We start from the raw sequence: 15,630 nt of genomic DNA on the forward strand, positions 1-15,630 counted from the left end.
AATGTTAATATACCATATTATGTGCTAATGTACCATCAGCCAAGCAAGTGTTTGTTAATTACTATAGGGCAACTAATTTGTCTACCAGGGGTAGAGTCCACTCAGTTTTATTAAGTACCTGTTAGACCGTGTGCTAAGTGCCTGATAGATAAAGCCCAAGAAATTCCCCATCTACAGGGGAAAACAGAGCGGGAACATGATGCTTCCAAAGTGGCAGAGCTGAGTGGGGAGAGAATTCTATGCCCGTGTGCGTGGCCTGGAACCTCTGCAAGGACCCAGGCTGCATCCACGTTCAAGGTGGCATTAAGGCAGGATTATTTCATTTTACAACTGGAAAAATGGAGACCCGCCTAGAGTCTGCAGCCTGTTGGGGCCCATGGAAAACACAAATGGTGGGTGCTGGGCAGGGGAGGATGGACACTTCCTCTGCAAGAGTGGAAAGACCCCAGGGTGGGGCTGGGTGTGGCCTGATCTTCCAGGCTTCTGCCTCCATGGCCTCAACCCTGTGGCTGGACCCTCGGTGGGGATGGACACCATGATGCCTCCATTACATTTACCTCTGAGGGTTATTGTGAGAAGCTCATGAGAAAACGCAGGTGAAAGTGTTCAGAAAGACCACACACTGTTCTCTAATTGTGGCCTGATTGTGGGTCTCAGTGAGGGTCAGCCGTGCTCTCTCCAGAATGTTGGGAGGTTGGTTTAATTGAGGAGAGCCTCCAAGTGTGTGGGCACCTGTCCACAACGTCTCAAACTTTTCACTTCTTAAAAAGTCCGTCTTTGGGGCTTCCCTGGTGGCGCAGTGATTGAGAGTCCGCCTGCCGATGCAGGGGACACAGGTTCGTGCCCCGGTCTGGGAAGATCCCGGCTGGGCCCGTGAGCCATGGCCGTTGAGCCTGCGCATCCGAAGCCTGTGCTCCGCAACGGGGAGAGGCCACAACAGTGAGAGGCACGCGTACCACAAAAAAAAAAAAAAAAAAAAAAAAGTCCGTCTTTGGTTTGTCACAAGGACATTTTTCTCCTGGCTTTTCGGGTGCCTCCTGTTTCTGGTTGGTGGGAAATGCTATCAGAATATCCTGTTTGGAAGCAGGAAATGTAGAGGGAATGGGAAACAAAAATGAATTTAGGACACAAAGTAAAATAAACGGATGGCGCGTACCCCTAAGTCAAACCGTTTATTTGATAGGAGAATATCGTCATTACTACCATATGGGGTTTGGTTTATATCAGAATGTGTGAGAAAATGAGAAGTTTAGTGGGGTGACAGATGGGCAAAACTCTTCATAAATTAAAGAGCATGCACTGTAAAACATTAGTTGCTGTTAACCAAGTTATGGTTTTACCGAGTCCAAGCTCGCTCTGCTCGCCGCACGACAGGCCAATGAATTGGAGATGAGGTGTTGAGGCAAGGAATACGACTTTATTCGGAAAGCTGGCAGACTGAGACGATGGCAGACTAGTGTCTCCGATAAATCATCTTATCGGGGTTCGGATGCCAGTTTCTTTTATAGCACAGAGAGGGGGAGGAGATGAGGCAGTAAAGTAAAAAATACCATAAGTTTTGCAAATATCTCCTGGAATGGCCAGCCTCCGGTGAAAGGCTGTGTTAATTTCTTCTTTCTTGCAGCCATCCACAGGTGGGCAGGGTCAGATGGTCTCCCTGTGAGCTGAACAGGAACACTTTAACATTCAGGCAGAGGGGGCAGGGTTCCCTGAGGCAGGCCATTCTGTATGATTATAATAACAAAAGCAACGAAAAGCAAAGGTTAAAGGCAAAGAAACAGATCGAACTTAGAACCCCATTTAACTCTTTCCTGTTACAATGGGATTTTAGGACTCCCCGAAGTGAAGTCAGTGCATTGATAAAATCAAGCGCAGAGATTTCTTTCATCCTTTGCCCTTGAGTCCACTGAGGCAAGAAGCCAGAGCTTGGCAGGAGGGGGGTTATAAACAGGTCATCTTTTTATTCTCACTAATATAGAATAATCTGGGAGCAGCTCAGCTAAATTAACAAAAAGTATTACAAATAAAACACTGATAAATGCAATTGGGTACCATTGTATATTAGATCTAATTTCAGAATCTGGCTTTACCACTCACTCATTCCTATGATTGAACCCATAGCTCCTACTTCCTGATTGGGTGACTTTGGGTAGACAGCCCCCCCCCGCCCCCAGCCTTGAACCTCAGTGCCCTCCTCTGTAAAATGGAGGGATTAGTCCCTACTTAAGAGGTATTTGGGACTTCCCTGGTGGTCCAGTGGTTAGGAATCGGTACTTTCACCGCGGTGGCCTGGGTTCAATCCCTGATGGGGAACTAAGATCCCACAAGACACGCAGCATGGCCAAAAAAAAAAAAAGAGAGAGAGAGAGAGAGAGGTATTTGAAGTATATAATGTGCCTAACACAGCTCCTAGCTCAGGGTGAGTACTCAATAAAAGGGAATTTTCTAATTAACTTTAAAAATGGTATCATAGTGTCCTTAAACCTTCTCCGAAGACGTCCAGCGATCCTGCTTTAATGAATAATGGAGGGTGGAAAGCTGGGTATTGCTAACCTGATTTTAAGACTCCTTGAAAAGATTATAATTTTAAAAATTCTTTTGAAGATTATATTTGCACAATTTATTTTCTTAGTAAGCTCTCTTTATGTAGATGATCTGAAGTTTAATTTCATGCCATGTTTAAATATTCTCAAGTTTGGAATTGCTGGGGTCTTAATTTATCAAATTTTACTGTGCTTTAAAATTGTCCTATTGATTCCAAAGATTTCTGTACCATTTTCTTCGTTATCAGGGGGTGGCCAGGCCTTTAATTCCTAATTGCTTTTGCATCTCTCAAGACAGAGATCATTTCTGGAGAAGGAAATAGATTCCCCTATTTAGATGAGAAGATTCCTCTTCCCCCTTCTAATGTTGAAGGCTGTGGCTCCACAGGGGATACAAATCAATCAAGATTCATTTACAAATGAAAAGCAGTTGAGGTTTTGTTTTGTTGTGTTTTTGTTTTGGAGAGAACCATAAAAGGCTAAGTTAATCCATTTAAAAATTCAAGAACAAGCCCCATAAATTTTTATTAAATAAAGAGCTCTACATTTACATAGGATTTTATGGTTTCCAAAGAGCTTTCATAAACATTATCTCATTTAAGTAAATACAGCAAATTAAAAAAAGCAGATGCAGTTCTGTAGTATGCCCAATTAATGTGGAGGGGGACCCTGAGAGGGAGGGTGGCTGGAGGGTTCAGCCAGGGCCAAGCCTCTGGCAATGGCTCTTGGAGCTCAGGGAGACCCATCAAGCTTTCCCTTTGGTGCTAAGAATTCTTATCTTGGGCATAAATATATTCTACACTTCAAACATGTTTTCATACATTGTGTGGAATTATTGACTACTTAAACTATGTCATCTAATAGTTTCCTTATGGATATTCAAATGTTATGAATCTCCTCTTCTAAAATTACATATCTGTGTGATGGATGTCTTAGGTTTCGTTTCTTTTAGAGACACTAACAGATTCAGAGTCACCAAATATTTATCAAGCACCTACTGGGTTCCAGGTGTTCTAGGTACTTAACATTTATGATCTTACTGAGTAATCACATCATGGGGGGGGTTAAGTATTCTTATCCCCATTGTACAGATGAGAAAACTGAAGCTTAGGGAGGTTGATGAAGGTCACAGGCTTATTAAGCAGAAGAAGGGTGGTGGCTTTTAAGTTCAGAACACGTTTCTTTTTTTTTTTCCATTTAGGCTGTGGTCCTTGTAACTGAGGGTTGTTTTATATATTTAAATGCCCCTTTTATCACTAGATATCTGTCTGCCTGATTTCATTGTCCTCTGAATTGTTTTTTTTGTTGTTCTTTTTGCATTACACGGGCCTCTCACTGTTGTGGCCTCTCCCGTTGCGGGGCACAGGCTCCAGACGCACAGGCTCAGCGGCCGTGGCTCACGGGCCCAGCCGCTCCGCGGCATGTGGGATCTTCCCGGACTGGGGCACGAACCCGTGTCCCCTGCATCAGCAGGCGGACTCTCAACCACTGCGCCACCAGGGAAGCCCTGTTGTTGTTTTTTAATTGAAGTATAGTTGATTTACAATGTTGTGTTAGTTTCAGGTTACAGCAAAGTGATGTGTACATATATATATATATAAAGTGATATATATAAAATATATATATTATATATATAAAATATATATGATATATATATAATATATATATTCTTTTTCACATTCTTTTCCCTTAAAGGTTGTTACAAAATATTCAGTATAGTTTCCTGTGCTAATACAGTAGGTCCTTGTTGGTTATCTCTTTTATATATAGTAGTGTGTATATGTTAATCCCAAACTCCTAATTTATCCCTCCCCACCTCTTCCCCTTTGGTAAATTTGTTTCTATGTCTCTGGGTCTGTTTCTGTTTTGTATATAAGTTCTTAAGTATAATCAAATTGTTTAATTATCAGTTGGTTAGTATTCACTCAGAAATTGAGCAAAAATTCAGACATTAAGACTGGAAAGCTATTTTTTTCCTCTGATATTTTATTTCATGGCTAAGCTAAGGAACTCTGGAAAGATAATTTTAAAATTGCTCTTTTAGAAAGACTAGCTTTGAAAGATGAAACTTTCTCAAATGGTTAAAAGGAAGAGAGCTCAGTAGGAATAATATATGTTACACTGTATGTAAATCTTGATCTTTCCATGGGTTGGTTTTATCCCGCCAGTATTTTGGGAAGAGTGCAGGAAGCGACTCCACCCAGCCTAATTCTTGAATGAATTAAATTCATTAGTGTACGTTCCATGCATTGAGTTGTGGGTTATGAGCATTTGGAAACCAGTATCTTTTCCTCTCTCAATTGCCTGCTGTTTAGACAGGGTTTAGTAAAACCAGCAGCTCAACCAAGGAAAATACTACCATTTTTAGACTGGAGGAGCCATGCAACTTAATGAATCAAAGTGTGTGACGCAGGCCACATAATTCAGACCCACCCATGGCAGAAAGACAGAGCTTTCCAAGGGAAAGCTCCTCCAAGGGATGTCTGGGCCCCCTCGTTCCACCACGTCTTGCTTCCCTGATTCAGTTGCCCCACATTTAACAGAGTCAGGTTTGTTACAGCATCCATGAGCTGCTGTCGTGCCAAGCCCCGTTCTCCCTTGCTGCTTCGAGGTGGGTAAACGTTTTGTTCCACAGCGGAGAGGGAGGAAACTGGCGTGTTGTGGTCCTCTCTCCCTGGCCACGTCCTCGGGGCCTTTGGAGACTGAATGGAAGTGCCCAGGAGTGGCCCGGTGCCTCTGTGTGTGCAGGAGCAGTTCTTCTTGAGAACATAGGAGGCTGGAGGTCCTGCCCCAGCCCTCCGCCCTCTACTTCCTGGACCTCTCCACAGAGGGAGGGTGTGTGACCTGGGGATGCTGTGATGGGACAGCCCCCTTGTCTCCACACTCACCCCCCTTCTCATAGCTCTGTGGTAGAGGCTCTCCTGCCTTCTCCAGTATGGGCAAGCAAAATCGAGCTTTCTAGCATACGGGAATGATAGATTGCCCTATGTATATATTTTTTTTTGAAGAAGAAAGGCCTGTACTTTAGAACTGGATTAGAGAGAAACTACAACCTGCCCTTTATATATATATATGTATACACACACACACACACATATATATATACATACATACATATAAAATATATAAAATATTTTAAAATATATATTTGTATATATTTATATATATATATATATATATATATATATATATATATATTTTTTGCAGAAGGTATCAGGTTAAAATAACAGTGGCGTCCTTAACTCATGGAAATAGCACTCAACAGAGTGAAAACAACTGAAGCATGCTGTGGTCCAGGATCCAGTGTATCTGGCCAGCATCTCTTGGGAAGCCCAGGCCTGGACCCTAAGGGCCACCACTGCACCCTGAGGTGCCAGTTTACCTGTTGTGTGGCCTTGTTCACTTTACAAAGTCTTTCTTAGATCATTTCTCACTTAATTAGGATTTTTGAGTATCTGGTAGGCCAGCACAACCAGGTGGGTGTTTGATTTTTACTGGAAAGGAGCAGGCCAGGCACAGAACTTGACTTGGGGTTTGGGTGGCTGTGCTTGCACAATGGTGCTGAGTCTTAAGATGTGGTTGATCAGGAAGAGCTTTGAAGTGTTCTGTGAAGCCTGCTCACGTCACTTCTTCACAGGTGTTTGGCTTTTAGAAGAAGAGCACTTTGTACCAGGAGGGCCAGGCTTGGACACAGGCTCAGTGTCTCCCAGCGTGGGCCGTCCCACCTGTGTCCTCAGATCTTTGAGGACAGTCCGTGAAGGATCATGCCAGGGGGTGGGCAGGGATTGAAGAACCGGTTCTGAATATTCTGTGCGGTTTCTCTTGAGGCCCAAGAGGGAGATGGAATTGCCCAAGGCAGAATCAGTCAACCTAGGTTCGGAAAGCCCAGAAAAATCCATCCTGTGTGTCCTTGCCCTGCTCCAGTCACACCTACTTCCATCCTTAGGCCTCTGGGGTCAGTGACGCCACCGCTTGGAGAAGCAGGATTCCTGGTACCCAGGACACAACTCCTCTTCGAGCAAGGCTGGGGTGGAGGTCACAGAGCCTGATGGACTGGAGGACAGAGGGTAGGGCTGGGAGGTCAGGGGGCACAGAGGTCCAAGGCGAGCAAGTTGGAGAGTCCAGGTGCTCAGTGGCTGAAAGAATGTGCCAGATCCTCTTGCATCTCCGCCTGGGGCCTTGGGTCTGGGCACGGACTGCAGCGCGCACACCTGCCCTCAGCAAAGCCTCACCTGCACACACTGTATCTTACACTGGGCTGGGGTTGGGTGTACTGAGATGGGTGAACTCATCTCGGTGTTGAATAAACGATGTGATAAACACACACATTTTGAGATGGGGAGAGGGTGTCACTTACCTTTACCTACAAGGTCCCCTGGGCACAGAAGCTGAGGAGGGGTTCTGGAAGGCTGTGGAACGTGAACTGTCAGATAAACATATACCAGTGGAGCCTTCCTAGACCGGAGTTGCCACAGCTGCCCCCCAGAGTGTGTGGTGCTGTGGGGAGCGAGGGGGCATAGGACTGGATCCTGTTCCAGGTTGAAGGGGTTAATCAGAGTACAGGCATTTCTGGGCAGTCAGAACATGGTCTGTCCTCTCAGGAGCCATGGGTGCTAGTCAGGAGCCCCACGTGGTTTGATTCCTTGCTCTAGAGCAAGCTGAGAAGGCAGGTATAGAGCCTGGGGTTTCAGGAATGTCAGAGCCGGTGAGATGGTGACTGCTTCCTGTGTGTGAGGCCCACAGACCTCGGAAGAGGCCATCCCAGCTTGGGGAGCTGGGCTGACCTCTGAACGGTGCCACGATGCCGGCTGAGGCAGGGGTGCTGGTCAAAGGGCTTCCCCAGTGGCCTTTGGCCTGGGGTGGGGTTGGGACCCTCCCAGCTCCCAGAATGGCTGTGGTCACCTCAGGAGCCCGGGGCCTGCTCCTGGCTCAGCGCTCGCCAGCAGAGTGTGGGGATGGGGTAGAGAAAGACAAGTTTTCCTGTCTAGTTTTGGAGCCCCTGTCACAAAAGAGACCTTGAGACTGTTTTCTTTAAAACATGAAAGATTCCCACATAATTCCTATTCATGTCCTAAACTTACGAGGCTGAACTCGTGTGTCCTGCACTGTAGTTTCCTTCAGCTCGTGGGGGCTGAATTTCCTTTCGTGTTTCATTTGTCTGAGACTTACAATCGGGTGAGTGGGTGGATATGCTTTTTGCCGGACCTTCCACATTTAATATGACTGTTCCGGTTGGGACATTTTGACCCTTTTTGCCATTGTGCTATTTGATATAGGATTTATTAGTTTTTATGGTTTCTTGCCATCGTACAATTTGATGCAGGATCTCTTTATGACTTTGCATAAGTCCCGCTCCCAGCCTTGGTGCAAGATTTTGCAGAGAAGTGTGTTCTACTGTCACTGGGTTGCTTTCTGGCAGGGCTGTGAGTTCTCTTTGTAATAACAGGACAAGGTAGGAGGAACTGAGTTAGCCCTCCCCTGGAAGAGGAGTAACTCCATTGACATTCTGTTGTAATTTAGCAGTTGGTTAATGGCCACTTACTGGAGAATGTTACCAGGCTCTGCAGTGAGTGTTGTTAGAAAATGAATTCCTCTGTGTATTTCCCCAGGGCCCTTCTGCTTCTCCTACAGGACGTAACTCTGGAACCACAGGAAGTGGCACTGTGGTGCAATCACAGCTTCACTGTTCCTTTGTATTATTTATTTTGTGTTTCAGAATTAAGTATATTGCTTTTAATGGAACCAGAGACTTGTCAGGAGCCCAGGGGGTGACATGGGGGTCACTGGGTCATTTTACTGGGTCTCTTGGACCTGCAGGTGCCCGGGGCAGCCGTGAGCCTCTGTCCAGCAATGTCAGTTTCACATGTAATTAGAGTCGCCTAAGCTGAACATCACTCCATCTCCATGCCTTTACCCATGTCTTTATTTCACACGGCTTGTCACCTTCTGGGTTTTGTGTAATCACTCACTGCAAAACCTTTGGTCAGCCACAGAGGTGAAAGAATGTGAATTTCCGAGTCTGCCGAAATTGGATAGAATTCTGGCTTTGTGACCTCGGACAAATCACTTGAACTTTCTGAGCCTCAGGGGTTTTACCTGTTAACAAATGGTGATGCGGGCTCCCAGGGATGAGGGACTGATGAAATGGTGAGTGGGCACAGCTGTCACAGTGCCCAGAACATGCTAAGCTTAAAATGCCAACTGAAAAAGGAAACAGTAGCAACGGAGTTCCCGTCTGTTGGGTTGGAGTCTTAGGAGCTGAGGGACAGGTGGGGGAAGAGAACTTATCCAGTTGTTTTCTTTTGGATCCATTTGTGGAGGGAAAAAGAGATCTCCCCTTTTCCTTCCACACAAGGAAGACGAGGTGTCAGTGATGGCGTCACCGTGCCGTGGGGCCGGTACGGCGGCCCCTGGGCTCTGAGGGCTGGTTTCTGGTCGCACGGTGGAAAGCATATCGCCTTCAGCTGGATGGAGTGTCTTTTTGGGAGGCTTGGTCGTCTCCCAGGGGACTCCACACTGGGATGGCCACATCATTCCATCTCTGTGTCGTGTTTTCAGTTCTTTCTTCCTCCTGGGGCTCCCGTCCTTTCTGAAGTGAATGAGATAATTGTCACCGGCCTCCCACTTAATTACTATGGCTGCTGCTTCTCCTTTCCCACATGCAAAGAGGAAGCCCATCAGGGCACTTGGCAGCCTCACTACCTGATGGCACCAGAGCCTGGATTTTTGAGGTCTGGTGGATTCCTGAGACTTTTTCTCTGCGCCCCAGTCTGGATGGCATCCCTGGGCCGGGCCTGCGGCCGCACTCAATAACATACCCAGCATGCTCAGGCGCTCCGCACACGACTGGCACACACTGATGAGGCTGTGGTTTGCTTCTCTTCCCTACCCTCCCCTTCTAGAGTATAAGAAGAAGTATGGAGAGGAACACGGCTCCTGCCAGGCTGGGATAGCGGGCTTCTTCACTGAGGTGGGTATCTCTCTTTGGGCCTTTCTCTTCTCTCATGGGTGTTCATTTCCTGCATGGCTTCCCATCATATGGTAGATTAAAGTCCAAACTCTGTGTCTTGGCCCATGGGCCTGACTTTCTCCTTCACTCACCAGAGGACAACCCAGAGCTGTGGGAGGGGATGGGACAGTGAGGGGGAGAAAAGGCCTATGACACCCACTGGTTTCAGCTGCTGCTGGACCATGCCAGATCCTTACTAGCATCATTATTACAGAGGTCCCCACGCATGGTGTTCTGTGCACAAGTGCACATTTCTGTAGGTGAGCCGCACAGTAGAGGAACTGCTGTGTCAGAAGCTCTTCAAAATGTGAATTTTTGACACATGCTGGCAAATTGCACTCCAGAAACATTTACCAGTTGACACTCCCCCCAGTTGTGTGTCATTGTTCCTACATCCTCTAACCAACACTTAAAAATTTTTGTCATTAAAAAAAAATGACATTGTGTTTTAATGGCCCTTTACCTAATTATTAGTGTAGTTGAGTATCCTTTTCAAATATTGGCCATTTGTGTTTATTTTTTCTGGAAATTGCCTGTTTATGTTCTTTGCCCATTATTATGTTATTTTTTAACTGTTGTTTTACTGATTTTTAGGATCTTGTATTTTCAATAGTAATCTCATATCTCTTGAATGTGTTACAATATTTTTCACCAATCTTTTACCTGATTTTTAAGTTTGCTTAATGGTGTCTTTACTATATGGGCATTGAACATTCATACTTGGTCAAATCTGTCAGTCTTTTTCTTTCTGGATTCTAGACCTCTCTGTTAGGAAGGTCATCCCCATCCTAAGAGCATGAAATATTCACGTTTATTTTATTCTGCCACTTTTATAGGTTAAAAAATATTTAAATCTTTAATCCGTCTTAGATTTATGCGTTCAGACATTATACGGGAGAAATGAACTTCATTGTTTTCCTAAATGTGTGGTTGGTTGTTCTTTTTTTTTTTAATAAATTTTTAAATTTTATTTATTTTATTTTTTTGGTTGCATTGGGTCTTTGTTAATGCGCGTGGGCTTTCTCTAGTGGCGGCGAGCTGGGGCTACTCTTGGTTATGGTGCGTGGGCTTCTCATTGCGGTGGCTTCTCTTGTTGCGGAGCATGGGCTCTTGGCACGCGGGCTTTAGTAGTTGTGGCTTGCGGGCTCTAGAGTTCAGGCTCAGTAGTTGTGGTGCATGGGCTTAGTTGCTCCTTGGCACGTGGGATCTTCTGGAACCAGGGCTCGAACCCGTGTCCCCTGCACTGGCAGGCAGATTGTTAACCACTGCGCCACCAGGGAAGCCCTGGTTGGTTGTTCTGATACTGGTTTGTTAAATGTTTTCTTTATCCCCATTGATTTGAGATACCATCCTGCCATATGCCAAGGTTACCCATCTTCCATCTCAATAAGCCTATAGAGGGTGTAATTTCTATGGCTGTTGTTCCTCCACTGAGATGTAGCAAGTATGACTCAACGCAGGAAGCAGCAGGGAACTGCTGTTAAGTTTACAGACACAGTGATGGCAGTGCCGTAAGAAAGTCTATTTGGGCTGGGTCTTGTGCCCAGGTGTCTGGAAGTGGGAGAGCCTGGAGGAGGCCAGGTTGGAGGCTGTGGTGTGGTCCAGCCACAAAGAGACAGGGCAGCCTATGGGGTGTTTTAGGAATAAAAATGATGAGGGGAGTCAGAAAATATGAAGGCAGTATCAGTGGGCTGGGTGACCAGAGGACTGTGGGGGCGTTGAGGAAGGAGGTTTTATGCCAGGTTTCTGGGGAACACTGGTGCCGGTGGAAAGGGGGCTGCCCAAGGAAGAATCCACTGGGAGACGTAAACTGATGGGTCTGCTGTATACACATGCCATGTGAGGTGATGGGATGGGACACTCACATAGATGTTTCTAGAATCCAGCCTTGATTTGGCCAATGCTAGTATGTTTCTGAGGGGACTGGGTATGCTTAGCATAGGGCCGGGGTTGGGGGGCTCTGAGCAGAATGTCTCTTGTAGACAGTGGGAAGAGAAAGTCAAGTCATTGCAGAAATGAGAACTCATTGGAGATGTTGGTGGGGAGCTAGGGGAGAGGAAGAGTCCCCGGGAAGAGATGTCTCCAGCCAGAGAGTCAGGGAAGACGAGGGCACTGGGGCTAGTGGGGAGGAGGAGGAGGAAGGACAAGGGTGTGGAGGGGAACCCGGTGGGCCGTGCCAGCTCCGGATTACCAGAGGACCTGCTGGGACTCCACAGCCTGAGGGAAGCAAGGTGCGGGCAGCAGTGGGGCTGGTGTGTGGAGCACTGCAGGGAGCCGGGCGGCAGTGAGCAGGAGGGCTCAGTCCTGAGCCGGCCACTCGGGGCCTTGGCCTCTGCTTCAGTTCCCAGGCTTTTGGCCTCCCTAAACAGGAGGTCTTTGAACTTCCAGTCTCCCTCGTTTCTGGAACTTCAGCTGTTGGAGGCCAAGCAGGAAATATGGTTGAAGGGGTCAGGCAGCACTGTGCCCCTCTCCTGCCCTCCTGCTGACCTTGTCACTTGGGTTTGCCGTTGCTGGGAGCTGGGCTGCCCCTGCACAGGGGCGGCAGCTGCCTCCCAAGCTGGACGTGGTTCTGTGGCCTTCCGGTCATGGCCATGTTGCCCCAAACTACTCTGGCCCAAAGCGACTGCGTGACCTGAATGTCAGTGACCCTGGGGTTATCAAAGCTGTTTGAGTTATGGACACTGCATGAATTTTAGCCCAGCGTTGAGGACAAGGGAGAACTTCCCGGGAACATATTTATTTTTGTAGCCTAGGATAACAGAGGTAGATACTTCTAAGCAGCAAGAGAAGACTTGACCCAACCCTGCTGGTGTCGGGGCACCACTGTGAGAGCCTGGGGACATCTGGGTGGAAATCCATCTAGCACAGACTTCTGCCACAGATCCCGAGGACTATTCTACCCCCTGCTTGTGCCAACCTACAGGGCACAGAGAAAAGCCCATGGCTCCTCTCAGGCAACTCCAGGTACCTGTGTGCCTCAGGAGGTTCTGCCCCTTGCAGAAAGGCCCATGCTGTTGATCGATGGAGTTTCGCACACATGATTTAGGCAGTGGTGGCCTTGGGCTTTTGGAGAAGCTTGCACTTCTGTGTGTTGCATTTGCGTTGTCTGTTCCTGGGCGGTGAGGAGCCAAGCATTGATGACATTTTCCTGGCACTTGTGGACAGTGTCAAAAAGGCCCAGGCTGCACCCACAGCGGATGGAAAAAGCCAAGTAGGAGGGAGTTCCAGGGAGATGCTGTTTCCTTGCCCCCAGCCACAAGGGTCTCAGGCTGGGCCTCAGTTTACCTAGTTTGAACTACAGGGAGAAGGGGGCATAAACAGTAAGAGGAGAAGGAAAGAAACCAAAAGCTGTTGGTTTTAAAGGTTTTTGAGGAGAGCGATGACCTTGTTTTATTCTCTTTGTAATGTTTGAGAGAGGGGATGCAGCGATACGTTAGACGTACATTTCTCAACTTTTATCCTGGATTAATCTGAATCATCAGAAAACAACACATCCACTGCCTGGTGTCCCCACGAGCCTTACAGGCCTCTGGTGGTGCTCAAAGCTTTGGCTCGTGAAGAGCTGCTGGTGGAGAAAGCTCTCCACTGTGTATGTGGCTGGCACTGGGGATACTGCTCATTTTGTCTTTCTGTGCCCTTTGTATTCGGGCACTGATTACAGAGTCCTTTCTGAGCTTAAGACCAAGGAGAAAGACTCCCTTCTCTGATGATCATTTGTCTTTCTCATGCCCCTTCTAGAACCAGCACAGTCCCTTACACAGAACAGATGACTATAAGGGGAATGAATGAATGCACTGCCCATGTTTTCCCAGGGATGTGTCCTAAGTGCAGAAAGTGATATATTTTTATAAAACAGTGAGATACCCCTGAGAGTATCCAGTTTCTCATCCTCTTAGCATCCTTGGAGATGGATTGGATCTCAGAACCTTAAAGTGAAGTGCTTCTCAATGGTCATTCTTGGTCCACACCTTCATGAATTATCAACAGCAAACCATTCAGGCAGGAGTCTGGTGGCTTTCCTTCCAGCCGTGCTCACACCCTGTTCTTTGGTAAGGTTCTTACCCGAATTGACCATAGAACATGTATTGTTCAAAGTATCGTCCTGATACTGCTCTTGCCATACACGTGCTCTCCTTTCTGTGTGCTCTGTCCTCCTTTCTCTGCTGTTCTATTAAGATGGCTCTGGCCTTTTCAGACATGTGCTCCCAGGGAATTCAGTGTCACTTTATGAAATGTCAACAGAAACTCAGAATTCTTAGGGGGATCTAGCCTCCAGGGACTTGTTGGAAACCAGCAGCTTCTGACAGCGGTGAGGCCAGCTCTGTAGAGAGGGGCCAGCCTGGAAGGATGTTTCTGAAGTATAACAGTGCGGGGACCCTAGAGGCCAAGGGTGGTGTGTGTGTGTCAGTAACAAGAGCATGACCTGTACAGTGTCCAGCATCTCCATGAGCCCAGAAGGCCTGTATCTTTGGGGTTTTTGTACAGCTGAGGGGTTTCCTCTAAAACTGCCTTTATTTTAACCCTTTTGGGTAGAATTTTTTCTAAACATTCTGTACATTTCCTTGTTGCCTTACCCTGGGATTTTTTTTTTTTTTTTTTTTTTTTTTTTTTTTTTTGCGGTACGCGGGCCTCTCACTGTTGTGGCCTCTCCCGTTGCGGAGCACAGGCTCCGGACGCTCAGGCTCAGCAGCCATGGCTCACGGGTCCAGCCGCTCTGCGGCACGTGGGATCTTCCCGACCCAGGGCACAAACCTGTGTCCCCTGCATCGGCAGGCGGACTCTCAACCACTGCACCACCAGGGAAGCTTCGTGGTTTTTTTTTTTTCCTGGGAATGTTTTACAAAGGGATTTGATTGATCTGTGGATCTGGTATAAGTAGGAGATGCTTAATAAATATTGTGGAGTGAAAAGTTAATGAATTTGTTAGAAAAATAATTTTTATTATTTCTTACTGCAGTGTAGATACTTTAGAAAATATAGATAATCAAAGAGAAGGGATTTCCTGTTGGGGAAGGCTGGGGAAGGAAAGCCTCGATGATGTCTTTCTCTATTGGACTTACTTCACTGAGCATAATGCCCTCCAAGTTCATTCATGTTGCCGCAAATGGCAAAATTTCATTCTTTTTTATGTCTGAGTCATATTCCGTTGTCTATATGCACCACATCTTCTCTATCTGTTCATCTGTGGATGGACACTTAGATTGCTTCAGTATATTGGCTATTATAAATAGTGCTGCTGTGAACATTGGGGTGCTTGCTGGGCCTGTTTTAATAGTAGTGTTGTGTCTTGCTGTCTGTGGTCTCTTCTCTCCCCAGTCCACATCTTTCCTGTAGTGGGCCTCTCTGCTCTCTTGTTTTAATTGTTTTGACTTTGCAGTGAGCCTTTAGTGGCCAGAAAACCCAGCTTCAGAACCATTCCTGAGAATGAGGACTGGAGGGGATTTCTCTGGAGTGTCAGTACATTTTATCCATTCATCTGTTGATGGACACATAGGTTGCTTCCATATCTTGGCAATTGTAAATCATTATGAATATGAAATTTTTTTTATTGCTCAGGTGTGGCATCTTTACTTTAATTACGAGTTCTTTGTTGTGATTGTGGGTCTCACCACACCGCCTTCTCCCCTCTTCAGTTTCCTTCCCTGTTTACCTTTGGATTTCTCTTCCATAGGAGCTGGTGGTGATGGGTGCCCCAGGGTCATTTTATTGGGCTGGGACAGTCAAAGTGCTGAACCTCACAGACAACACCTATTTCAAACTAAATGATGAAGTGATCATGAACAGGAGGTACACCTACCTGGGTGAGTAGCTCAAGGAGGTGACAGGTAAGAAAGGGGAAGTGGGAGTGATTACCACCAAGCTTGCCAGTGATTGCTTTACGGGTGGAAAGAAGAGTTCGTTGGCTTTTACATCTGCTGTTCTACTTAGTTGCACTTTTAGCCAAGGGCACCACAACATTGAGCTCCACACATAGCAGGTAGAGAGAGGAGAACAAAGAACGGGACTGAATTAAAGCTGTGTGATTTAATTAAAAAGCTGACAGTTGAACCTCCAAGGAAGCAAACATTTTCTTTTCCT

At 46.6% G+C, this 15,630-nt stretch overlaps 1 protein-coding gene across 1 annotated transcript in view; it reads left to right on the plus strand.

The window, feature by feature from the left end:
- ITGA9 (integrin subunit alpha 9) overlaps positions 1-15,630 on the plus strand; it is a 363,172-nt gene that overhangs the window by 33,601 nt on the left and 313,941 nt on the right. The window contains exons 5-6 of the mRNA XM_060108991.1: positions 9,446-9,513; positions 15,224-15,353. Of these exons, the coding sequence (XP_059964974.1) occupies positions 9,446-9,513; positions 15,224-15,353 (198 nt within the window). The remainder of the gene's footprint in view (positions 1-9,445; positions 9,514-15,223; positions 15,354-15,630) is intronic.

This window comes from Mesoplodon densirostris, chromosome 10, assembly GCF_025265405.1.
Source record: "Mesoplodon densirostris isolate mMesDen1 chromosome 10, mMesDen1 primary haplotype, whole genome shotgun sequence".
Classification (NCBI taxonomy): Eukaryota; Metazoa; Chordata; class Mammalia; order Artiodactyla; family Ziphiidae; genus Mesoplodon; species Mesoplodon densirostris.